General features: G+C 34.8%; 1 protein-coding gene across 8 annotated transcripts in view; it reads left to right on the top strand.

The window, feature by feature from the left end:
• Positions 1-26,200, top strand: part of LOC125663169 (helicase domino-like) — a 43,925-nt gene that overhangs the window by 2,104 nt on the left and 15,621 nt on the right. For 3 of the 8 annotated variants that reach the window (XM_048895474.2, XM_048895481.2, XM_048895510.2), the window contains exons 2-27: positions 2,604-2,758; positions 5,164-5,774; positions 5,889-5,988; positions 7,646-7,765; positions 7,884-8,097; positions 8,333-8,483; positions 8,745-8,930; positions 9,348-9,488; positions 10,062-10,328; positions 10,706-10,837; positions 11,068-11,194; positions 11,277-11,405; positions 12,252-12,355; positions 12,493-12,591; positions 15,324-15,501; positions 15,886-16,022; positions 16,270-16,380; positions 18,101-18,352; positions 18,446-18,582; positions 18,708-18,894; positions 19,073-19,273; positions 19,375-19,456; positions 19,581-19,673; positions 19,760-19,861; positions 20,113-20,259; positions 25,905-26,102. In XM_048895474.2, the coding sequence (XP_048751431.2) occupies positions 2,617-2,758; positions 5,164-5,774; positions 5,889-5,988; positions 7,646-7,765; positions 7,884-8,097; positions 8,333-8,483; positions 8,745-8,930; positions 9,348-9,488; positions 10,062-10,328; positions 10,706-10,837; positions 11,068-11,194; positions 11,277-11,405; positions 12,252-12,355; positions 12,493-12,591; positions 15,324-15,501; positions 15,886-16,022; positions 16,270-16,380; positions 18,101-18,352; positions 18,446-18,582; positions 18,708-18,894; positions 19,073-19,273; positions 19,375-19,456; positions 19,581-19,673; positions 19,760-19,861; positions 20,113-20,259; positions 25,905-26,102 (4,348 nt within the window). In that variant the 5' untranslated portion in view covers positions 2,604-2,616. The remainder of the gene's footprint in view (positions 1-2,603; positions 2,759-5,163; positions 5,775-5,888; positions 5,989-7,645; positions 7,766-7,883; positions 8,098-8,332; positions 8,484-8,744; positions 8,931-9,347; positions 9,489-10,061; positions 10,329-10,705; positions 10,838-11,067; positions 11,195-11,276; positions 11,406-12,251; positions 12,356-12,492; positions 12,592-15,323; positions 15,502-15,885; positions 16,023-16,269; positions 16,381-18,100; positions 18,353-18,445; positions 18,583-18,707; positions 18,895-19,072; positions 19,274-19,374; positions 19,457-19,580; positions 19,674-19,759; positions 19,862-20,112; positions 20,260-25,904; positions 26,103-26,200) is intronic. The other 5 variants (XM_056152953.1, XM_056152951.1, XM_048895489.2 and 2 more) reach the window with 4 other exon arrangements.

The following is a 26,200-nucleotide window of genomic DNA, read 5'->3' as shown; positions in this document are numbered from 1 at the left end:
GTCCTAGGTATTAAACTTAAGAAAAGTCCACATTCAGCTGAATTCAATCATGGGATTGTCTTCCAGATTGTGGAAATTAAGAATATGAATTCTTTTGGAAAAACCTCTTTGAAGTCATTCTGATAAAGATGCCGGCACGTTTCGGCAGTTAATACATTTAAATTGCACCCCTGTAAGAAGTATTGGGGTCGAAAGTTGCCATCTTGGAAAAAATACCCCCACCTAGTTCAACACCCATTTCTGTACTCAAAACTAACAATTTATTGAAATGTCGTGGCAAAATTCGCTGCAGTGATGATTTTTCTTAAGGCCAAAAAAAAAATGTGTGCGTTTCCGGTTACCCGACTTGTATATGAAACTGCCAAATTCCCGACCGTAAACTTTTTTTTCATGATATTGTTGTTTTACATGCGAATATATAGGGAAAATCTAATGAGATGGGCCAAGGTGACTCGAGTTAGTGCTGTTGTCCATGGGCCTCGTTTATTAAGCATGCACCTATGACAAATTTTGAAAAATTCATTCATATTTTGTTCAATGCTAAGGAAAGAGCCAATGTCTTCAGAAGATTGAAGAGTCCATCAGATAACAACAGCACAAAAGATGTCTGATGATGCCATGACCTTTAATTTAAGGCTGTCAATGGCAGTCTTCACGAAAACATTTAAAACTTGCTGGCCAGTCAGACCAGTGAACTGTCTGAATTTACTGGCGCACAGTGAAATTTACTGGCCCCCAAAATTTCCATAATACATGTTTATCACATACATTATGGAATGCATTGTAAAACTGTATAATCAATTTACTGAAACTATGTGTATTACTCATATTCATATCCACCCTAAAACATCATCCTTTCTGTCGATACCAGAAAAACAACACTGTGCGTGATATTTTCTCTCTCTCTTCACCCGCAAACAACAAGACTACAAATTCACGTATTTTTCACAAACATGAAAACAGCCCAAGTGCACCTTAGGAAGTAGCCTTCTCTACGAACATCAAATGTAAACGATTGATTAATTCTATAAACTATAGAAATTGCATAAAATCAGAGATAACTGCAATTGACGAAGTTCATTTTAATTTGACAATGCAATAAAGCAGCAGTTACCAGTGCGCAGTAAGATACAGAACGCGGTCATTTTTGTTGTTTCAATAAGTTGTTCGTTGAATATTCACGTGATCAACGTACAAGTTATCTTGACAATTACAAGTATAGACATAGTTATCATTCTCTACTTTAAAGAAATAAACAAACCACGATGTCAAAACACTTACTTTATGCGCTATTTATTGATTTATCTTCATTTTGATGGTAATTTAAGTAAATAAGACGTTTTGAATATCTAAATCCAACATTATATTCAATGTGACTTACAAAAAGTCTACAAGCCCATTGGACTTCCTGATTTTTTTAATTTCACTGACCCGACCCTAAAATTCACTGGCCTCGGTCTTCGGACCACTGAGTTTTCGTGAAGACTGCAATGGACGTTAAAAGTTTGGGATCTGGTGAAATAAACTGTAGAATATGGCAAATAAAACTGATGGCATGGGATTTGGGTGATAGTCATAAGTAGAATTACATTAGCCTTAGGGCTGAAACGATTCATAGTTAGCTTGATTCAGTTTGGTTTCAATTCAAAACGGCATGATTAGGTTATTGCAGTAATAGACATTAACTTCTTATCGCACTTGCCCTTCAGGCAAGTAAACTCAAACTTTCGCTTGTCCGAATGAAAAACTTTGTAGTCCGTAATATTTTTTTCTCTCGAATACATGTGTTAAATGTAGGATATAGAGAGAGCATGCAAATCATATATTCAAAAGGGCACTTTTCGTCGCGACCACACAATTTCGGGGCACTTTCATTGTATCATACTATGATAGTAATAGAATAATCATTTAGCCTCTTTAAAAGTTAATACCTGCTGTCTTGATTTTAAACTTTTCAATCAACCTTGTGAAATAAAGAACAATTGTTTATATAAACATATTTTTCAAAATTTTATTGAGGAAAAAGGGCATGGTGCCAGTCAAAATGGGCATGGTGCAACACCATGCTAGTTTGCTTTGGATTTGACACTAACCTCTAATTTTAATTATCTCCACGGGGTCAATCACAATTAGTGAACAGCAAAGTTTTCCTTCTTTACGCTACCAATGTTAAGAGTTTATGATTTGCCTAACACTGGGGCATTATAGTAATTGAGTACAATTGATGGTTTAAAAAAACAAAACAAGTGTCACGTTAACTATTATAGATGAGAAAATCACTAAGGCCAAGGTAGGGAAATAAACCATTTCACCTCAAATTGTAGACAAGGGGCATACACTTTTAGTGATGTTTTGATAACGTATACATGATTGAAATTAGAATATTAAAATAAAACATTCCCAAACAGCAGGTCTGTAAGTCTCCCACCCCCACCCACTTGCCCAAATAATGCTGGTCTAATTTTGTTTTAAAAAGGATTGTGTGACATATACTTTTATTTTATCTGGTAATGACTTGCTATGAAGGCTAATTATTGGCCTTGTGCATTGAAGTATACTTGATGACTACAGGTTGTGTAAATACGCCTTTGTTGACATTGCAGAGCTGTTGAAAGAATGCAGAATGACGATAGACAAATGGCAGAAGAACAACATGAGATTGTTGATGAAAGTAATGTGGTGTTCCCATCTGGGTTACCACAGACAATACTTGTCCAAAATGTGCATTCCACAAAGCAGCAACTAACAGGTCAACCAGGTATGAAATTCTCGAAATAGAAATTTATCCTAAACAGACCTAACCAGAAAATTTTAGGAACCGTGACAGACTCAAACAACTGTCTGGATGTTATTCCAGTCTATGCGAAAGACGTCGGACCTGACCGATGTGCAGTGCCTAAGGTCTGATGCGTCATTTTTTACACCGGACCGGTATGTCCGATGTCTCACAGTCCGGTTTTGAGCTTTACTAGGCCACATTTAAAAATATGTTTGTTTCCCCTCTCCCGACCCTAAATTTCAGAGGAAGGTCGGTGGGTAGGTAAAAAGTTGTTTTTTTTTAGCTAGCAGAATTTTATTTATTATGAAATTCCCATAACCATTAACAATGCCCGATACCAAACGTCGTGAAGCACATCATCCATGTTTCCTCATCAAACTCGTATAGTCAGTTCTCGCGTAAATTCTGCTTTGATTGCTACGTTTTGCAATTAGAGAAGGTGTCGATATTTCGGACAGTACTTCATGTATTTTGGAAATGCTCATTATCTAACCACTAAACTTAGGCATTGGACTACATGTATACATATTGGTTGATTCGACGAACATTGGGTTTCATCAAAATTTTCTCTGCTATTTATGCCACATACTAACACTTAAATAAAGTTAGGGAGAATGTTGCAACTATGGACAATGGTGTTAGTTTTGGACACATGGTGTTATAAAATTGGTAAACTCGGTTGCTGTCTTTTATTTATGGTTCACTGACATTTTATGCTTTTGTTTTTTGCACATTATCTTAATTTGTATATGATAGTGATTTTGATTATATTTTTAAATGATATCGGTAGATCTAGTTTACCAGAAAACGTTTCAACGGGACTTGATTTTGCCGATCAAACAAAATGGATGCTGACATCAACCAATCAGAGCTGAGTTACACATGTGCATATAATTAGGTGTTTTCCAGTTTGTAAATATAGCATTAGTTCAGAAATAAGTTAAATTGAAAATGCTTCTGATTGACTGTCAAAAATATCGCATCCGTCCGAAATATCAACACTTTCCCCTACTGAAGAACACAACTTGCACACTGGATGCCCCGAATTCTCTTGTTTCCTCGCTCCTCGTATAGACAACATTTCTCCATCTCGATCTTGCAGATCACTAGTCCGAATTGCGAGCCGAATTCAATGTTAAACTCACTTGTAACTAATCAATAAAACAATCATGATTCTTGTACTTATTAATATCGATTAAAAGAAAATATCAATCCAAAATTCGATATTAAACAGAAACCAACAGTTGTAGTCAACCGAATTTTCACTGCCATTTGAGCAAACGAGTCTCGTGACCCAAAACAAAGCTCGACAGTTTGATAAAATGTTTTCAAGAGACTGTTTATGTGATGAAAGAACCCATAAAATCGATATTAGTAAGTACAAGAAGAATCGTTTTATTGATTAGTTATGAGCTTAAAATTGAATTCGGCTTGTAAGTATTTGAAATCAGCCAGAGAATGCCTCCTCCAGCTGGAGGCGGCGAAATTTCTAGATTTCGGACCAGAACACCTCCTGTATTCGTATTATTATTTTTTAATTTTGGATCGAAACCAAAGAAGATATAGAAAATTTTTGTCATTATAAAATACTGATCTGCACCAGAAACGACCTTGAAATTTTCTTAAAATTAAAAAAAAAAACTTCACCAGAATGGCGTAATAAAAACTTATGGGTCGGTGTGAATTTTCAGACTCGGTCGGGCGAGGGGAAACAAACAATATTTTTATTTTGGCCCTATTTTGACGCGGAGTCATTTAAATGTTTGTTATAAGTAAAAACTATCACACAAATCCAAATACGTAAATGAATATGATTAAAACCGCATGGACTGTCTAAAGTATTATGCAGGAAGGATCCCTGGTATAGTATTACTGGTATAATAAATAAGATTTCCTTGGTTTTGCATTTTCACGTGTTTCACTTTTATACATTAGGTTTTTCGGTCTGACAAAATTTGGTTCGGTCCGGTGTGTTCATTGATTACACAGGACCGAATGTCCTGTGTTGTCAAAAAAACTTTCGCATAGACTGTTATTCGACATTATTTTGTCCCTCATGCAAGTAAAGAGAAGTACAGGGCAAGCCAGATGTATTTTACTGAACCCATTTGTAATAAACGTACATCAGACCGAAAATCGAGGCATTGAATCGAACATGGTTTATCGAACAGCATCAATATTTCGATGAATCGTTTCAGGCTTAGGTTTTTGGTGTACCAGATTCACTTTGCTGTCATATGGGGATATAAGTGTTTACACATCTTGTTAAAAAAAAAAAAGCTTGCAGAAACTAAAATTACATTACATTTGTAAGAAACTTTTGTTTGTAGTATTCATGAAGTATCGAAATCTAGTTAAACTCTTTAAAACTTTCTCAATTTCAGATGTTTTTAATGCTGGTTTAGAAGAGTTGCAAAGATCCTTACAAGGAACTGCCACGGAAGGAAATAAAATCAGTACAATTGGCAGGGGAACCATTCATCACACCGGTCAAAGTCCTTCTTTTGGGGGGCAAAGCTCTCGACCCAACCTACCTCAACAACATATAGTGACCATGAGTAATCAAACACATAAAAGTGCCAGTTCTCTGCTGGGAACAAGTAGTTCAGCTTCAGTTTCCAGTAGTAGACCGTTAGTGGATTCAAAACCTCCAGCATTGAATTTAACTTTTCCAAACTTGACTGCATATGCTAATCAGTCTGGTCCATCTCCTAAGAAGAAAATTAAGTTAGAGGAAAAGCCTGCAGCTACCCAAGAGATAGCAAATCATAGAAAATTAATTTTGGATCTCAAGTATAAGAATATGTTGGATATTAAAGAACCATACATAGATAACCTGACAGAAATGTTCTTTCTACAAAATGGAGGGAATTTGATGGATTTTCTGGCATGGAAAAAAAGACCAACTCCACAATTGGTTCACTTTTTGAAATCTGGGAGTTTGGATAGTGATGATGAAGAAGAAAGTAGTTTAGAGAGGAAAATTAATAACGAGGTAAAAAAAAAAAAAAAAAATGTGTGTAACAAGTTGCTTAAATGTGGACTTTGATATAGGATACTCCAATAGTTGAATAGAACTTGACTAAAACAAATTCTACATCTGTAACAGGTGAAGGTTATCACATGCAGTGGAAGCAATGTCCCATTGGCAACACCTGTAGCTATATCAACCACTCTACCTCCATCTGTAGCTGCCTTAAATCAACAAGGTAACATTAAATGTTCAGTGAAAAATGTAACTTTCACATATAGAAGGATATCAAATTTAGAGTAATGTACTTCATGTTTTGTTTTTGTTGTCTTTTGGTTGTGTACTAATGGCTTTAAACTAACTTGAAAAGATATCTGTTACCATTTATATCTAATAATAATTTTTGGGGGGAATGCATGCAGATTCAAATGTAACTAATGCAAGAATGCACTTGAAAATCAGCTGTGTTCATGAATTAACCAGACATGCATGTAGAAACATTTTGTTTGTGCTCTATGTTGTATCTAATGTATTCCTACAAGGAAGAGTCTTGGTTAATGTCACCATGCTTTTACACCTCCGACTTTTTTTTATCAAAATGTCGTTTTTCAATGAGCTCATTCCGGCTCATATTTTGGTTTGAACGAAGTAAAATGTACACAAATATACATCAATCTAAGGTACTTGAATATTGACTGAATTCCAGTATTAAATGTTTGTAAATGCTAATAATACTGGATGTATTTAATCCCATTTGAATTGGTACACAATATTTGTTATGATTTGACATTAAAAAATAATTTTTTCAAAGCAGTTTTCCTAAAAATGAAATACGACTTGCAGTATTGCAAAAACAATTGTTTTTAAAATGAGAGATTATTTTTTAAATCTGTTACATGTACAAGAAATTCAACTCAAGCTTTTAATATCATTGCTACTTTCCTGAAAGTTCCCATGCCTCTGCTGGTTCTGTTTGGGTTTTGTCACTTGTTCTGCATTCCATTCTCGATTTTTATCTTCACCATCTCAACCATGTATGTTGACTTTAGTTTTAGAAATATTGATGATCATGTGTTAATGATTTATGTTGCATGTGATTTAGGTTAGGTTAAGTACATTTAGGGGGGGAAATGAAACATGAATTTATAAACAGAATGGAGATGGAACAAGTCGAAAGTTCATAAATTGAGCTATTCCAAGAGGAGTGGTTTCAGCAACTCGAGTATTTTCGATGGATGCTAGAGGTTATGCAGTAATTTAAATAAAATAAGATCAAAAGAAAATTTAATGGGGGGAGGGGTACATAATATAGAATGATGGTGTCACCGCTGAACCTCTAGCTGGTTGGAATATATCTACTGATGAATTTCAGAATGGTAGTAAATTCTAACCGTTACAATCATGGAGTCGCCTTAAATTCTGTGATTTTAGGGTGCTATTGTAACGGAATATTAATTCAGCAAGAGTATTTCGTTGTGTGTCTTCCTCATAGGCATCCAGCTTGCAACCTTGATACATTTCCACTACTGTTTTTAAAAAAATTTACTACTCTCAATAGATTATATTTCAGTTTGTGGCATACTGTAGTGTAAAGCATTGATGTTGTGAATGAAGTTCTCTTAATGATTTAATTTTTCTTTAAATCTATCCCTTGAGTTCATTTTCTTTATTATGTGATGTGTGTGCTTGGCTGAATGTTGCTGTAGCTTCAGTAGGAATTTAAACTTAGTAAAACTTCAAACTTGCTTGAAAAAGAATCGTAGAGATATTTTTATGGGGTTATTTTTGGCTGATTTTTAATTTTGGAAACCATAGAAATATGCTTGTAAAGCACAGCATATTGGGATGATGAGAAATGGTTTGAGTCTTGTGCTCTCATGGGAATATGAAATTAGCAGGCTTTGATCCACGACGCCCAGGGGGAAGACATGGGATGATTTTTGGTCATGTGCAGCATCTCTCACAACCTCCTACTATTCTCCCTATCCTTCAAGCCAGTCCCATTATTCTGCCAGGTACACACATCAATGCGTAATACACATACTAGTACAGTATAAATTTGTGATAATATTTAAGCTTAGTGTTGGATATTCTGGACTAAAGATTTCTGGATTTCCTTTGATGCCAAATTAGGTACAGTTTCCACAGATATCTTGGCTCCAAAGAGTACTATACAGTCAATTCCAGTTCAGAGGACTGTTTCTACTACTACTGTGACCACTATTACTGTCTCAGCTCCTGTATCAATGCCACAACTCCAAAGTCATCTAGCCAAGGCCATCACAGAAAGCAAATCTTCAGTGGCTCAGACATCCTCCACCAAGTCCACTGTTGCTGCCTCGCCAATGTAAATAACTTTTTAATTTGGAAAATCTTAAGGATACAAATGTTAAGTTCAAAATTCTGCAAGTCATTCTGTAGTGTATACCAAAGCTCTAGGTAGTAAGGGTAGGGTTAAAATTGTAGTGTTTTCCATGGGGGGAAAATGGTTGGGTGGGGATTTGTGGTTTAATGTGCACTTTTGTCATATGAAATAAATATATATTATCTTAAATGAGGTAAAATTGATGCTTTCTTTACAGAGTGTCGGCATCAATCTCTGTAACAAAAACTACCAAATCACCTCCAGTGTCACCAAGTATTCAGCAGCCGAAGACCCCAACTATAGCAGGTGTTTATGATGGTACACCAGGTGTAGGAACACAGGAAGCTATAGTAGAAAGAGCGAAACAGGCAAGTTTATTAAGAAGGACTAGGGTAGATTATAGGAAATGCACAGGTCATCAAGTGTTGGAATAGGGAATTGATCTGCAATTTTCCTGAAAACATTGATGAAAGAATAATTATTGCAATGCTGCTTCCAAGCCTGGTTTTTATTGCCAGTTTTGGCAATGAATATTGCAACATCATGCGCTGAATACATTTAAAAAGATTTTTAAATAAAAGAATGTAAAGAAGAAAATTTGTGTTTAAATTGTGTTCACCTGTTTGCAGGAAGCCCAGGTGATGCAAAGAGTTGCTGAACTTAGGAAGGAAGGATTATGGTCAACAAGAAGGCTTCCCAAAGTGCAAGAACCTCCAAGAAATAAAGGACATTGGGATTATCTACTGGAAGAAATGCAATGGTTAGCTGCTGATTTTTCACAGGAAAGGAAATGGAAAAAGGCAGCTGCAAGAAAGGTATTGGATGTCGTGAGGCCAAAATAAAAAAAGTGTGTGTTTCCGGTAACCTGGGCAATGGTAGTTTTACCCACCGACCCTAGTACTCTTTATTTCAAATCCTGATTACAAACCATAATTTATTTCACTGGTACAGTTTTTCACTAAGTTCGTTCAAAAAGACTCCTGTGCCAAACACAACAAAAATTAGTCTATAAAAGCATTCAAATGATTACACATGTGCAGCCATGTGAAAATATAACGGGCATGGTCCAAAGACAACAAATTCATATCATTGATAGAATAAATCTCCTCATGGCACTTAAATCATTTTACCAGAAACACACATATTCTAGAGGATAAATATGTACATGTATTAGTTTATTTAGTAAATTAACTTTGCTTCTCTTTTTGTACAATTGCAAAGTTTATTTGTAGGTAGCGAAAATGGTATCCAAATATTTCCAAGATCTTGAACAGAGAGAAATAAGAGCAGAGAAGGAAGAGGCTTTGAAACTGAAGAAAATAGCTAGTCAAATGGCAAAGCAGGTTCGGGAATTTTGGAACAATATTGAGAAGGTAAAGTATGCATTTGGTTGTCAATGATACAGAGCTTTCTGAAGGATGGCCACTATTACCAAGACCAGCTATACTAATATAAATAGCTGTGTTGTGAAGATGGCCATAGATAAATTCAAATTAGTCTTCCTCAAAACAAGACTTTTGAGACAATTATGAGTGTGTATCACATAATTTCATTAACTGTAAATTTAAGTCTTTGTTATTAAAGAAGAAGGGCATATTGATTTGCACCTGTTAACTACATATGTATTAAAGAACCCTTTGTCCAATGTCTTAGTAGCTAGATAGGTCATGGCTGATGATAGATGACCCTTATATGATTTTCAGGTCAAAAGGTAGTTACAGTAGGTTTCATGGCATTTAAGGCATGCTTACACAAATTGTCTGACCTATAACTAAAAATTAAGATTAGACAACTATTGATTTTGTTTTCTATACATACATTTCAGTTAAAATAAGGGGTAATGTTTTTCAAACTGTTTCTTATATCATTGTTATTTTCGTTTTGTGGAAAGTTTGTTGCATTGGTATGGATTGTCTTTTTTTTTTAACCGTGTGTTGAATTGGCAGGTAGTTCAGTACAAATCACAAGCAAGACTAGAGGAGAAAAGAAAGAAGGCTTTGGATTTACACTTGAATTTTATTGTGGACCAAACAGAGAAATATTCCACTTGGCTAACTGAAGGACTAAAGAAGGAAGGGACATCAATAGGAAGCGAGTCCAGTACAGTAACTCCAGCCCACAGTGATGCAGGAGATGAAGAATTCAAACCAATCAAAGAAGATGAATCAGATGATGAAGAGACTATTGAAAAGGAAGAAGCTGAACAGGATCAGGTGATTACTTATTTTAATATCCTTCGTATTAAGGAGGTATGCTACACCAGAGAAATTTAATGTGGATGAAAAGTAGAGGATATGTACAAAAATATTTTGAAATTGTAAAACTTTCAGATTTGCTTTATTTGATTAAAGAAAAACCCTGCTGGACTCGAACCTGCCATCTACATACAGTTAAGCAGTCAACATGCTAACCTACTGAGCTTCTCAGCGAGGCAATGAATTTTGTAATGAAGAGACAAATATTGCTGATAATTATATTTTCATCAATGTTTTAAAAGGAAGTCAGCCATTATGATGATGTTGAGTACCCCCTTAATATTGTGAGTCACATATAAAGATGATTCAACTTGAAAAGTCATTGTGTATTGCAGCTTAATACCAAAGCAGAGTTAGATGCTTTGCAGAAGGAAAGTGAACTTCCCATTGAGGAACTCTTGAAAACATTGCCAAAAGAAGTTCTAGAAAATCCAGTTCCCATACCCTCAGATGTGCTAAATGAAGAGGTACTGTACTAATATTTCAGATTAACCTAATAAAATCCCCAAGTACACTCCCATTTTGGCTTTAGTCACTGTGGATTATCTTGCAGGGGAATATTAATTATCTTTTGAATTGCAGCATGTCTTTTGATAAGATATGCACTTAATCAAAAGACAACACATGTTTATTTAATCTTGTATTAACTAAAGATGTTTTTATCGTCCACTTTCCATTTGTAAGCTTTGTCTTGCAGGAGGAGAAAGATTCAGAATTTAAAGCAATTGAAGATGAAAAAGATGAGGAAGACACAATAGCTGAGCAGGAGGAACAAGAAAAGAAAATAGATTATTCCAAGGAGTTGACAGATCTACAGGATGAAAGTAATAGCACTAATCTATGTACAATGAAAGGTTACATTTCAGGTGAACCAAATTTGCTTGACTTATTATCATTGTCATGCAGGTGAAATGACCATGGAGGAATTATATCAGAAGTATGCAGGAGCTTACGACAGTGACTTTGAAATGCCTGAGGAAGAGGAGGAAGACAGTGAAGAGGAAGATTCAGAGGAGGAAGAGGAGGAGAGTGAAGGTAGAAACTGCTGGCTTTTATTGCAATTCTTGAAATGTAGTTACTACAAAAATTCTGGTTATTTGCATGGATTCGTTCAGAGCAATTCCAGGAAAAAATGTACTGTTTAGACCCTCCATATTTATGCGCACGTGCGGCACACACACCCACCCCCAGGAAAGAAGATTGGCATATTGCTTTGCACCTGTCGGTCGTTTGGTAGACCACATGTTGTCCGCTCATTATCTTGAGAACCATTTACTTGATCGTAATATTATGTGGGTTGATTGTGTGTAGAAGAGACCCCTATTGATTTTCAGGTGCAAGGGTCAATCCACTCTAGATATAGGAAGATACTGTCCGTTCAATATCTTCAGAAATCTTTTCTTGACAGACATTAGACTTGGTACAATGACACATTGTGAGGAGTAGATGATCCCTATTGATTTTGAGGTCAAGGGTCAAACTGGACATAGGAATATACTGTTCGCCCAATATCTTGAAAACCCTTTGCTTGACAGACATCAAACTTGTACGTCTTTAGGAGAAGATGACCTCTATTGATTTCAAGGTCAAACTGGACATAGGAATATACTGTCCATTCAATATCTTGAGAACTCTTTGCTTGACAGACATCAAATTGGTATATATATATATTTGCTGTCCACAATCCTGCATACAGTTGAACTGAAGTATATTGAATGTCATGGATATGTGAATCGTAAGTCCCAACCACTTGTTCTTCAAGTATTTACACTCGATATCTCAAATCCCTGGATATTTCAAAGTTTTTCTCGGTCCCATTGAGTTCAAGATAATGAGGTTTGGTTGTATTTCTTTACTCTAAAATCTTTGATTTGAAATTAGAAGAAGAGGAGGAGGAGGAAGAAAGTATGGGAGAAGATAATCCAGAGAAGGATGATGTTGGATTGGAGTTTTTAGCACAGAAAGACAATGACTCTAAATCTCAGGTATAAAGAAAAAAGGGAGGGAAAGGTATCTTAACTGGAATTTGTTTAGTTTAGTTATTGTCATTAAGTTTTAATGTTGATTTATTTGATCTGCTTAATAAATTCGCATTCATTTTATCAAAATCACCATGTTGTAGGGTGATTATGATCAAGAAGGTCCAGGGAAAGAAATCAATGATATTGCAGCACAGGCCCAAAGTCTTCAACCCAAAGGGTACACCCTGGAAACAACAACTGTAAGTCTTAATTGTTTTGTTTGAAATCAGGAGATTTACTTTCCGCTCTCTACTTTTTAGAGAGTGGTTGTACCAATCTCCAACATCAAATCTGCTCATTGCTATGGCATTTCTTTTTATGAAATTGTCATGTCTCATGGTAGGCACAGTCTAGAGTCTCTAGTCTGAAATGCATGTAGATGACTCATTATTTGCTTTACATGATTTTATCCCCAAGGGTACTAAAACTGTGTATATATCATGCAAATCAATTATTTTCCTATTGATTATGGTATTTTCCTGTTTATTATAATTTTGTTCAATAAAATAAATAAAATTATTGTTGTGACTTGAATTGTCTTAATTTAATTAACACTGGAAGTTCAATTTCATCCCTTTCTGGAAGCCATTTTTTGGGACATGGTTAGTGTCACAAACTTTCAACAAAAATCTCCCTTTTATGTCCCAAGTTGTGTCATAATTGTCTGTGATTTTTAAAATATTGGTATTGTGTCTTAAAAAATCATATTTTCAAAAAATTAAATTTTCTTCCGTATTACACGAAATTATCGACTTTAGTAAATGGCTTATTTGACGTGCGAGTCTGTCAATGCCGGCATACAACTTTCACACCTAATTTCTATTCATTAAACCCTCCTTAAGCCGTATTTTGCTTGTAACATTTCGAAAACAACTTGTTTTCTTTATATATGTACAACGGTATGATTATCCAAGGTCTAATTCGAGTATTTTCTCGTTTTGAAAAAGTATATACTAATTATCTGTCCGATTTTCGTGTTACGTGAAATCTACTTTCATTATGCAAATGACATAGAAATGCTATAAATATTCGGGGAAATCCAGTTGCTCAAGCGCAGTCGGTATATCCGGGTCTCTTTTTAACTTAAATACGTCACACTCTTCATCGACAACAATTTCAAGATCAGCACGAAATATGTCTGTCCTAAGAGTTACGTGATGTTACGTGAAGAGATGAGTTACGTGAAAACAGAAAAAAAGTTGGATTTATTTCTGAACAAGTGATTACAAATTCAAAATGACAACATTATACATAAATGTGAGGTCCATGGTAATTAAAAAGAGCAGATTTTTTGTTGGCCAATCAATGGATTTGACTGTTCCCAGAATATATCAAAATTGACAGACATGCTAAAAATAGACACGTAACAATTACAGACATCAAAAACTTAAAGTGGAAAAATACGACTTAAGCGTTTTGAACCGCACAAAATTGTACCGATCATTGCTTTAACTATGAAAATAGAATGTTAAAATTATTGTTTTGTTCTCATATCTGACGGAATCCCATTGTTTTTATATAGATTTTGTGCATCACGTAACAGTTCCAGACATTTCACGCAACTAAATAACACAAAACATTCCCTGTCGCTATATAACTTTATGTGCATTGGTGTTCAAGCACCGATGCTTTACAACATTGTTTGGGTGTTTGTTGTTGGTGGGGGTGTCTATTTTATTGCCCCTCAATTTATTTTACTATACTTTTGTCAATTTTAAAAGCACAAGAAAAAAATTACAGGGAGGGGGGGGGTTGCAGGATAGTTTTTTAAATATAAACCATAGAGAATCTAATGGATGCTCCCTTATTCAATATTATTTCTAAACATTTTTTCCCTTTAAGCCCATAAACAGTGACCAGAATGGTATACATATAAAATGTCAAACATAAAGATTCTATATCATTGTAAATGTGGATCATGTACAATGTAACCCTCAAATGAGTACTGATTTTTCAGATTTTGTTACTCTTGTCCCAATCACTGGAATTATTTCAATCAAAATGTCCAGGATATACATGACTAATGTGTTAGAAAGTGCCCAATTTCAAAAACACTTGTTTCCAGCTCCTTAAATTAGAGATCTTACCATCTGTGCTTGTTAATATTTTGTGTTTTGTATATTTTTGGTTTTCTGTATATGTTTCTCAGGTTATTCATACCTGTATCTTGGATATGAGTTAACTGTATCATGCCTCCTTCATATCCTTGGTACTTCTTTATTACATATCTTAGACTTTTAAAATTCTTTAAACATAATGTGAGATTGCCTTACAAAAAAAAAAAAAAGAAGAAAAGACAATAAACATGATAAACGTCTGTCTTGTTACGTGATTATATTTCTGATTACTTTGCTTTTTTCCATTTATACCAAATATCTACCACTCACCATGTAGTTTCAAAGATAGATATGGTTTAGCAGCTGTTGTCAAGAATGAAACTATAGCCATCATGTACAACATTTTGACACTATTTTGAAACTGACAGAAATATACTGCTAGTGTCTGCATTTAAGACTATGTTTAACAAGTACGATTACCAAATAAATATAGAAAGTTTAAATACCATTGGATATGTCATAAAAAAGAACACTATTATTTGTCATTATAAAGTATGATACGTGTGAAATAAGTTTCTTGGTTCTTTGTATTAGTTAAAAATTCTTTCTTATGTCTGTCCTGTTACGTGAGTTTTTCGGTACATACAACATGCAAAAAATGGCCTCTAAAATTAAAAATAAAAGTTAAACTATCTTTGCATCATTTTTTCTTGAAAATATAGGTATCATTGATTATAAAACAAGCAATTATAATGCTATAAAGCAAAGTTTAATTTTCACACTGTATGTCCCACCTTCTAAGACGTAAAGCAAATAATCAGTCAGATCCGTTTTGTTGTGTTTTATTTTTTATTTGTATTATTATGTCCATGTAGGTTAAAACAGCTGTGCCATTCTTGCTGAAACATACACTACGAGAATATCAACATGTTGGATTAGACTGGCTTGCTACTATGTATGAGCAAAGATTAAATGGAATTTTGGCTGATGAGATGGGTCTTGGAAAGACTATTCAGACGATTGCATTATTAGCTCATTTGGCTTGTGAGAAAAGTATGTATAGCCTTTTTTTTTTTTTTTGCTCACCTGAGCCAAATGATATTGATAAATATCTTGTTTAATAAATGTTTTTGATAAAACCCAATGAATTTCTTTGTTGCATTGTAATTCAGAAATGTTGTATTAGATGGCATGAAATAAAGATAAAAATCAATATACGTAATGATTTATGGTAGGGCCTTGTTAAGTTGTTTATCGGGTTTGATATTCCAAATATCAAAATGAGACTGGGTGACAACCATGTTGGGCTCATTGAAGAATTTTGTTTTTGCTTAGAATAAAGAATAAGGTTTTTCATGGTTTTATTTTATTTTTATTTTAAAGAAAAACATTGGAAATTCAATTTAACATTAGGTCTAACATTTGTCTGTTTTTCAGGTATATGGGGACCCCATTTAATTGTTGTTCCAACAAGTGTAATGTTGAATTGGGAGATGGAGATAAAGAAATGGTGTCCAGCATTCAAAATACTCACTTACTATGGATCTCTGAAGGAAAGAAAACTAAAGAGACAGGTGTGTACAATAAATAAGAGATTGAAATGATCTGGGTAGGAATTAGGGGAAGGTAAAGGCTCTATAGCTCTGTCATAGCTTAGTAGTTGAGAAATCCCCTAGATTACTTGTCTGTTATCATCCATTGAATGCAGTATGCTGTATTCAATCAGAATGACAGAAACAATGTGTACCTCTACATTTTAACTTAAGTAATGACATACTATCAAGGTGTTTCATATTTTAAAAAATTGTTTCTCTTTTGTAGGGTTGGACCAAAACCAATGCCTTTCATATCTGTATAACATCTTACAAGCTTGTTATACAAGACCATCAGTCTTTCAGAAGAAAAAAGTGGAAATATTTTATATTGGATGAGGTATAACAAGTTATTTTTTTTCATGTGGACTATTGTTATTAAGATGACCCGAGTTGCTCTGCTGGTGACAAATTGTGATGGGCAGTTGTCTGATATATATTGATATTCAAACGTAATCCAACTTCTTCTGGAAAAACATTTTTCATCAACATTGTGATGGAACATCTTTAGGGTTAGGGGATCTAAGATTGTTTTAAAATGTCTTGGTCTGAGGTTAGGGGTCAAAACCTATTAAAATGAGGCTTTTGGGGGATGTTAAAACTTTTTTAATACTCAGCTTGAGTCGGGAACATCTAGCAGACAAACCATGTTTTGTCATGATTAGCAAGGATGCCTTGATTTATCAGTAATGTGAAATTCATGGCCCTTAGATTAGGTTTTTTTTTATCCCTTTACAGCTTGAAGAAAATCTAAAAGGTTAATTTTGGTTATGAAGATCATGCATCCCTCTACGAAATTGTGAAATTCATGACCTCTGGGCCAGGTTTTTTGGGGGGCCCAAATGTGAAAATCATTCTTTAAAAATTGTTTTCTTACTTTTACTTCTGAATGAATACTTCATGCATTGTTCAGAGATCGTGTAGCCCTCTTACCCATGTTGTGAAATTCCCTACCCTTGTGTCAGGGGTTCAGACGCTAGTGCATCTACTAAGTAGGTAAAGTGTTATGATACATTTGACCTATTTAAATCATCTTTACTGTAGTGCATTGTGATGAAATACTTCATACTACTAGTTACTGAGGGTTAGTAAAGTCCATGAGACTCTTGTTATATTCAGTTGTGTTAGCATTCTGTTACTGCAAAAGCGAGATTGATAGCGTATCTTTCTTCCTATAGAAAGACTATGTGAGAAATTCTCGAATATAAAAGTGAAGGGTAAATGCATTTGGGTACAGTTTTGTATACTGGACTCAATATATTTGTCTTTGTACATTTCAATTTATCATACATTTGCCACAGTATAGTGTAAAGAGCATTCCCTTCATGAACATAAATTGGGTTGAAATTTTGTACAGGAGAGAGATGAGTCTTTAAAATGGTTTTGGATTTCAAACTTTAAAGAAGGTGCACTGTATCAATCCCATTGCATATGGCAAAATTCAAAGCTAGTGTAATGAATTATTCTCACATGGATGTAGAACCCCATACAATAATCCAATCCACAAGCTAAAAGTACTTGTATTCAGAAACTGCCTTATATTTGGGTCAACATTAAATGCTATGATTTTTAATTTTTTTTTATATTTATTTATTTATTTAATTTTGAGTCGACTCATGTAGCGAGCTACTCCTTGGTATCAGGCACATCCTGCAGATTTACCTCTTCACTACCACCCTCATACGGAACTGAATATAGTTCGATAAGTGATCATATTGTGCAGATGTGTTAGTGACCTTTTGATCTTGAACTTTATGATCACACAACTTTTGAAGCTTTTATGGGTAAATTCCTTAAGCTGATGTGTCGTGTTCCTCGTTTGTGACCTTGAAATTCCACAGCTATCTACTTAGACATGTACATTTTGTTTTGTCTTACTTCAAAGATTAAGGAAGTTAAAGATCATAAGATGGTGCTGTATACACCCACCCTTGTTGGAAATCATGGACAAGTCAAACTTGAGGCCTTTGATTTTCAAAATTTTTTAAATTTATTTTTTATTATTATTATGAAGATGAAATTTGTTAAAACCACTGAACTTTCAATATTTGACATTGCAGGCCCAGAATATAAAAAACTTCAAATCTCAAAGATGGCAGACTCTTCTCAACTTCCAAAGTCAGAGACGTCTGCTTTTGACTGGGACGCCTCTTCAGAACAGTTTAATGGAATTGTGGTCTCTGATGCATTTTCTTATGCCTCATGTGTTCCAGTCTCATAGAGAATTCAAAGAATGGTTTGCTAATCCTCTAACAGGAATGATTGAGGGAAGTCATGAATACAATGAGAGTCTAATCAAAAGACTACACAAGGTATATTATAACTATACACACCTCATTGTCTGTTGCTTTCAATGTATGGTGTTTAGTGTGTATCTAAGTTGTGGTTTTATATATATTATATAGGTTCTGAGGCCATTCTTGTTGCGTCGGTTGAAGCAAGATGTGGAAAAACAGATGCCCAAAAAATATGAACATGTGGTTATGTGCCACCTCTCAAAGAGACAAAGATACCTATATGATGATTTCATGTCTCAGGCTAAGTAAGTTGGAAAAGATTTTGCTGTATTTTAGATTTATTTTCTTGATTTATTTGGGGAGGAAGGTTCATAAGTATTGAATCTCTTTAGTTTGATTCTGAAGTTATTATTTAATTCCTGGCTTTCAGAACAAAAGAAACACTTGCCACTGGACATTTCATGAGTGTAATCAATATCTTGATGCAATTGAGGAAAGTTTGCAACCATCCAAGTCTTTTTGATCCAAGACCAATTGTATCGCCATTCAAAACAGATGGCATCAATTACTTAGTTCCATCACTGGTGCTGAATTGCTTGAATTATGATCCTTTCAAGGTAAGTCTTGATAGTTTTACGTTGTGTCAATAATTAATTAGGAAGATTTTACATTGTATTTGATAACATTAAAAAAGGACATGTATATGTTTGTGTTTCTTCCATATTACAATTTAATGAAATGTGTATGCAAGTTTAAGTACATGTATAGCTGAATTAATCACTGTACAACTTGCAGGAGATTGATTTACATTCGCTGTATCCCAGTTTGGCTGACATGGAGTTGAACCTCCCGGCTTTTGTGGCACATAGAGTGAAAAAGCTTCAAACTCCAAGGAGATTAATTGAGGAAATCGATAGTGAACCAGAGCCTCTGAGCAGTCTCCCACATGGAAAGCTTAAACCAGTTACCTTCAAGGGAATTGCTTCTGTTCAAGCAGTAAGTTATGTCTAGATTAACTCTTTAGAACAAGATAATCATGTAAAGTGAAAATGATGCATTAATTTCCCAAAATATGATGAAACAATCTGTTTTGTTAGACTGGAAGAGCATCTCCCACTGCTGCTGGGAAATCTACACCTGCTTCACCAGCTGTCCAATCTACAGGGAAGACAGAAACTGGTATATGCAATTTTCAAGTGATAATTACATGTAATAGTTTAAAGAGCATAGTAAGAGAAGCATTTTCTAATACTGTACATGTAGCTTCAGATTTTTAAACCAAATGAACTGTAAATTCTTGCAGTGAATGGTCCTCCTGTAGAGACTGTACAAACCCCAGTTACAAGTGCAATACCTTCTTCTGTACAACAGCCAGTCAAAGTTCAGGCACAGCCAGGTACACCCATACAAATGTACAGATTAAATCGGTCTTGAAAGGCATGGGGAATCGTATTACTTATTTTGTCTCGTCACATTTTACAGCTGGACCGACTGGAGCTCAGCAGCCTCTCACTGTTCACATTCAACAAACAGATCAGGGAGCCCGTCTGATGATTCCTGCAGGCCAGCTATCACAATTACCAGGTAACATCTCCAAAACATTTAAGAAATATAGCCTTTTCGTTGTTCTTCCAATTTAATTTTGTTGTTGGTAGAATTCCATGAAAGGCTGAAATAATATGCCTTAGTACGAGCCTGAAAGAATTTGCAATGTCTTGCAGGTCCCTAAATTTTGGCAACATATTAAAATGCATTGTTGTTTGCGATTCTGAATAGAACCTCTTCAGTGTGATATTGAAATTGATCACCTCATTGTTCATCATATCATTTTGTAGCTGGGTTCATACAAATTGTACAAACTTCCACTGGTCAGCAGATCATAGCTACATCTACTCCGATGTCTACATCTAGTCAAGTCTTGGCCAGCTTTCCCACATCCTCTGTACAGGCCTTAAGTGTGGCTACCACTTCTTCCCTAGTTGGTAAGATATATAATGCTGCTGTAGTGAACATGCTTAAGTTTGGTTGAGAAGGAGTGCTAATTTGTTTACCTGTATTAAGGTGGCTCACTACTTCTCTTAGTACTTCGTGCAAAAGTTTTTCAAATTGGCACAAAATGATTTAATTATGAAAGATATGGTGATTTATAACAAGTATATCATACGTCGAAAAGGCAGAAAATATGCAATTTAGGATTAGAATAAAAACAAGAATGTAGGTTTGAACTCTTGATCTGCTGATCACTAACCCGATACTTTATCCCTGAACTACGCTAATAGATAAATGGATCGATTCAATTTCGCAAAACATTTTAATTGCCATCTTCTGACGTAGTGTAATGAATAGTACAAGTCTTGGTGTAATGAGCTACCTTAATCAAAGTTGTGATTTGTTGTCCATATTTGATCAAGGGAATGTTTGGTCTTGCATTTTCATGAGACAAGAAGTGTAGTTTGTTTAACAAAAGAATTACGATATTTTTGAATGCACAGGTTAATTTTTTTGCTAATCCGAGCGGAGTCTCTTGTGATTTGAAATATTTCACAAGTGCTAAGAAATCTCGGGTAAAGAAAGTTCTCAAGATTTATGCATTGACTGTCATGTGTATGTGACAGCCAATCACCGAATCTTAAGACAGGTCAAAGTCTTCCAAACTACCCTTGTAGCGCCATATGCAATACAGTGATAGTGCACTAAGCTGAATTTTTTTGTCTGCATTAGAAATAATAGAAGGTGCCTTGGTTAAAACAATTTTCTTCAGGATTTGTTGAGAAAAGATAGACATGTACATCAGAATGTCCAGTAGAGATAGGAAATATTTTCAGTCCCTGCAAATACAAATAGTTAGGTAATTCACAGGTAAAGAGAATGTGACCTGAAAATCGCAACTTTCTACCTCTTGGGACTGAACTATTATTCTCAAAAAGGAAAACTGACAATAGTATATGTAGTTTTTTGATATAGGAACATTACTTTGGTCCAGCTTTTCATCGTTTTTGTAGTGGCGTTGTAAAGAATACTTTCAAATCCACCATTGTCGTTTTTACGGTGTTGTGAAATCTTGACAGTTGCCTCATTAATTTAGCTTTATATTATTGTTTTTATTAGCCATGAGATGATTGTCTTCAATTTTGTTGATTAATGTAAAAAAAAAAAGGGGGGGGGGGACTTCAAATTCTTTAAACTCCGACGGATCGAAGTTTACCCCTGTGAAATCAATCTCGGCGTGGGTTCATTGCTGTCCGGCTAATTTCTCATTCAAAAAAACACATTAAGCATTGTAAAATTGTTGGAGACATCTTCTGGTAAATATTCAGTAATTTTTTTTACCATGGTTTTAGTCTAAACAATCTTGGCACATTGAAAAATGTTTTTCTTGAATAAGCCGCCATTGTGAATCGTGCAGATTAAACACGACCTTTTCTCTTCACATTTTCGCAACCAATCCCAATTGATCTACGTCATGGAATTTTTGTATTCATTGAGACATTCCAAATAAGGACAGAGCTATTATAAGACAAAATATCCATTGGATAACTAGAATAGTTGTCTAAAAATACTGTTGTTTTTACCTGGGGGTCAGCTCACGGCACATGGCTCTGCTTACTGGAATATTCTGTGTGCAGCACCACCAGGGTTAAGACAAGTCAAAGTCTTCTATATTGATAGTGGTGCTTAATAACTTATTCAACACTTTTAAATTTTTCATTATTTTTTTTTATTATTATGGCGTCGAGCTTTGCTCGAACGGCATCTAGTCAGCGTGTACGACTGAATCAGCTGAAAAGTTTACGCGACCGAAGGTGCCAGACTATCGATGCTTCCGCGGAAAAATCCCGCGCTTTTTGTAATGGCGTATGAATATCTGTACTGTTTAATGATTTACGACATTTTAAAGTTGTTAATGAGAAACAAATGAAAATCATCACATTGATTTACTTTAACATATAAAAACTTTCACAAAAAATAAAAACAAATCAAATAAAAATTCCAATTTCAATGCGAACTACATTTGCAAAGTCACGTGATGTCTGAAACGATAGCGTGTCTAGACGAAAGATAGCGTGGGTTTTGTTTGTAAACATTGCGTGCTGTTGGCGAAATTTAAACTGAGAAATAGTGTATCGCGGATTATTTATGGTCATTATATTTTAGGGTAGGTAATGTTTATTTGACTGTAGCATTCTCAGTAGGGTATTAACGCATCTGTAGGTTTGCAAATCATTGGTCAACTCGGTATAGAATATGATTTATTTCCAAATTAGGGCCCTCTCGGGCATACAGCATACATGAATGTGCAATGACGATAAAAAGAAAAACAAAACAAGAGTAAAATCTGCACTATTAGTATGAGTAATGTTCATACATGAGACGTTTGAACATGATAATACTTATTTGCATTATATGTAAGTACCACCGTGTATCCTAATGCAAAACAGTCAGAAATACACATGGGGGAAAATATATATATATATATATATATATATATATATACTGGCACGTGTTAATGTTATTGTAAACAAACCAAGCGCGGAAGCATTCATTATTATAAGGCTTTCAAGTAAAGGTTTTTGTGGAGGTAAAAGTTACTGAATTAACAAATTTTTTTTTTAATCTGACTAGATTTTCATCTCTTGAGATGCTAGCAGTGATATATACTACAAATGGTCCATAGTTGTTTACATTGTTGCACATATTTCTTATTAAAATTTTGGTTTAAAACTTATTTCTTGTTTTTATTATATTATCAACAAGTACATGCAATGCTGCCCTTTACAACTATTAAAAGGAGAGTTCTCACAACAATTGACTTTTTCACTAAGTATCTTAATGCACAAATTTTCAGTTCTTTGTGAATTACATCTGTGCCAAGGATTGTAGAGTACTCCCTTGGCTAGCAAAGATGTGTGAATAATTGAGAGCAATGGTTGATCACAAAAATATTCATTATTTAATAACATTAGATATTGTAAATAATCCTTTGAAAAATATTCTGAAGAAATGAATGGAATTGTAAAAAAATATATCTGTAATTGAATTTTTTTGTGAAAAGAACTACTGTACAGATGTATTAGAAGCATTATTCCTGTATGAAGGATAAATATTCTTGGTATTGCTTGAATTCAAAGCTGTATGTGTGTTTTTAATACATGTACAGCTAATCTTCGTTATCGGGAATATGTAAAGAGTTGCCAATCCAAACCACTTCTTTTTTGTGTGTGTGTTATCCTTGTTATCGCAAATCCTTGGAAATCTCAAATTTAATTTCAGTCCTGTTGAATTTGCAATAACAAGGTGTGACTGTAGTCAATGGCATCAAAATATTCACAGGTAGAAGACTCTCCATTGAGATTTATATAAAGCTATATCTACTCTGTGTACGTACAATAAGGGATGAAGCATTGATAAACTGGACAGTACATAGTTTCATTATAATTTTTGCTTTCTTAGCACGACGCCATTGTGGCCCTTCAGGCCTTTGATTTTTATTGAGACATGAACGGACCTTTCTATCCAGTTTCTTCTGTCTAGAGTAGAGAAGCAGAATCTTTGAAATGTTTTGGAGAGTTAAAGGTCAAATATAAGGTCAAGGTCAACACATCAGCCTTGATAGTTTGAATTTTTATACGCCCGTCGAAGACGGGACGTATTATGATATGGCGTCGTCCGTCCGTCTATCTGTCCGGACCTTGTGGGCAGGATACAGACTGAACCATAAGCCCTAGGACTTTACAACTTGGTACATTTGATCACCAAGATGAGAGGAAGATGCCTATTGTTTTTCAAGGTCAAAGGTCAAGGTCGTAGTATCACTTATTAGGAAAACCTTGTGGGCAGGATACAAACCGAACCGTAAGCTCCAGGATATTATAACTTGGTATATTTGATCACCATGATGAGAGAAAGATGCCTATAGTTTTTCAAGGTCAAAAGTCAAGGTCGTAGTATCACTTATTAGGAAAACCTTGTGGGCAGGATATTATAACTTGGTATATTTGATCACCATGATGAGAGGGAAATGCCTATTGTTTTTCAAGGTCAAGGTCGTATTATCACTTATTAGGAAAACCTTGTGGGCAGGATACAAACCGAACCATTAGCATATTTATGAAGTAGCGCATTCTAAGGCTATCCCTCTTTATATCTTGATATTCATTTCTACAAGCATAATAATGAATTAGCTCACAGAGGACAGTGCTAACTTCACTAAAATATGAATCCCACTAAAATATGTTTTCCTTGAGCAAAATCTACTGGCGTATTATGCCACGTTGGCATTGCTCTTGTTGATGAAGTCTGCAAGATCTATCATCCTAGCAAGAAACATGAAGCTTATGTTAAAGTCAGGAAGTGGTGCTACTGTGTTTACATGCATTAAACAAAGTTTTTGATTATCCATTGTTGATTTTGATCGACTTTTTGTCTATCAAAAGCTTAATAACCTTCTACAACAAAAGAGTGTCATTTTCTGGAGAGTGGGTTAATTTTTAGAGTTCATCCGAGCGGAGTCTCTTGTGATTTGAAATATTTCACAAGTGCTAAGAAATCTCGGGCAAAGAAAGTTCTCAAGATTTATGCATTGACTGTCATGTGTATGTGACAGCCAATCACCGAATCTTAAGACAGGTCAAAGTCTTTCAAATTGTTAGTGGTGCCTAATAACTTGTCCAACACACCTCAGTAACATTTCTATCCAGCTTCAAGATGCAACACCTGATGGAAGTTAAAAGGTCAAACAGAAGGTCATTGAAATTGATCAGAGAAAAAGTCTGTAAGAATCATCATAAAGAGAAACATTTTGACATGCACATAATTTATTTTTTTAAAAATTTAGCTTCTTTTTTTTTTGTCACTCATAAAGGCATGTTCGTATATTTCTTTCCTTTTCACATGTGTTGAATATGAAATTGCTTCCAATTGCATAATAGCTCAGAATACTTTTATATAAAGAAAAATTTACACTCCACCTTGTTTCTGCCATTTCCATCCTTCAGCTAAATAGGTGAATTTAAAACTTGGCCTATATAAGTTAACTCATTTATGATTACTCCAAGGAAAGGAATTAGTAAGTTGTAAGAATTGTTTTCCAAATCCTTTTGGTTATTATGAACAAGATGTGTTCCAAACAAAATTAATGACTGAATGCTTCAGGCAAATTTAGGAGAGAGTGAAATTGTTTTTCATGTCTTAGCAAAAGTAACATGAGGTGAAAATTTCCCTGTATCAATTGATGTTCATTAAATTCCCGTACATAGAATATGCCTGTTAGAGCTGTACTAACTTCCAGTGATATTGAGTGCTGATGTACACTAGATGTTCATCAATCAGTACTGCATTACTAGTTTTAACTAGAGCTGTGTCGGACATTAAATGACCACATGAAATGTTTGAATGACATGTTTCTCTTTGTTTTGTCTTGTTCTCTGTGTGTGACAGGTATGAAAATAGTTATCCTTTTGTTTACTTGCTATTCCTGCATTTAAAATGAATTATAAAATTTGCCGTATTTACATTTGTACATCTGATTTTACAGATTTATTTTTTTTGGTAGTGGTATTGGCCACGTAATATAAATGCAAATATATTATTTGGATTTATGTTGTCAATTGATTGTTTATGATTATAGTTAATGGTCCACCCACAATTACAACAGTGGCTTCTTCAACCACTAGTACCTTGGTTACGAGTGTCAATGCCCAGGTGAAGACAACTCCAGCAGTACAACTGCCCACCAGCACCACTCGTATAGCCACCTCAAAACCTGTAATGAGGGTATCACCACTGTCTTCTGTGGTTCCAACCACATCCACTCAGGACCCTTCTGGTAAGACAAAACTTTCAGTTTATAATAATCAAAGGATTGCTATTTCCTATGTGAAAATTAGATAGCATCCCAGTTGTAAATTCTGTTCTATTGCTTTC

This window comes from Ostrea edulis, chromosome 1 (assembly GCF_947568905.1).
Source record: "Ostrea edulis chromosome 1, xbOstEdul1.1, whole genome shotgun sequence".
Classification (NCBI taxonomy): Eukaryota; Metazoa; Mollusca; class Bivalvia; order Ostreida; family Ostreidae; genus Ostrea; species Ostrea edulis.
Note: the sequence above shows the minus strand (reverse complement) of the source record. Positions and strands in the feature narration are given on the sequence as shown.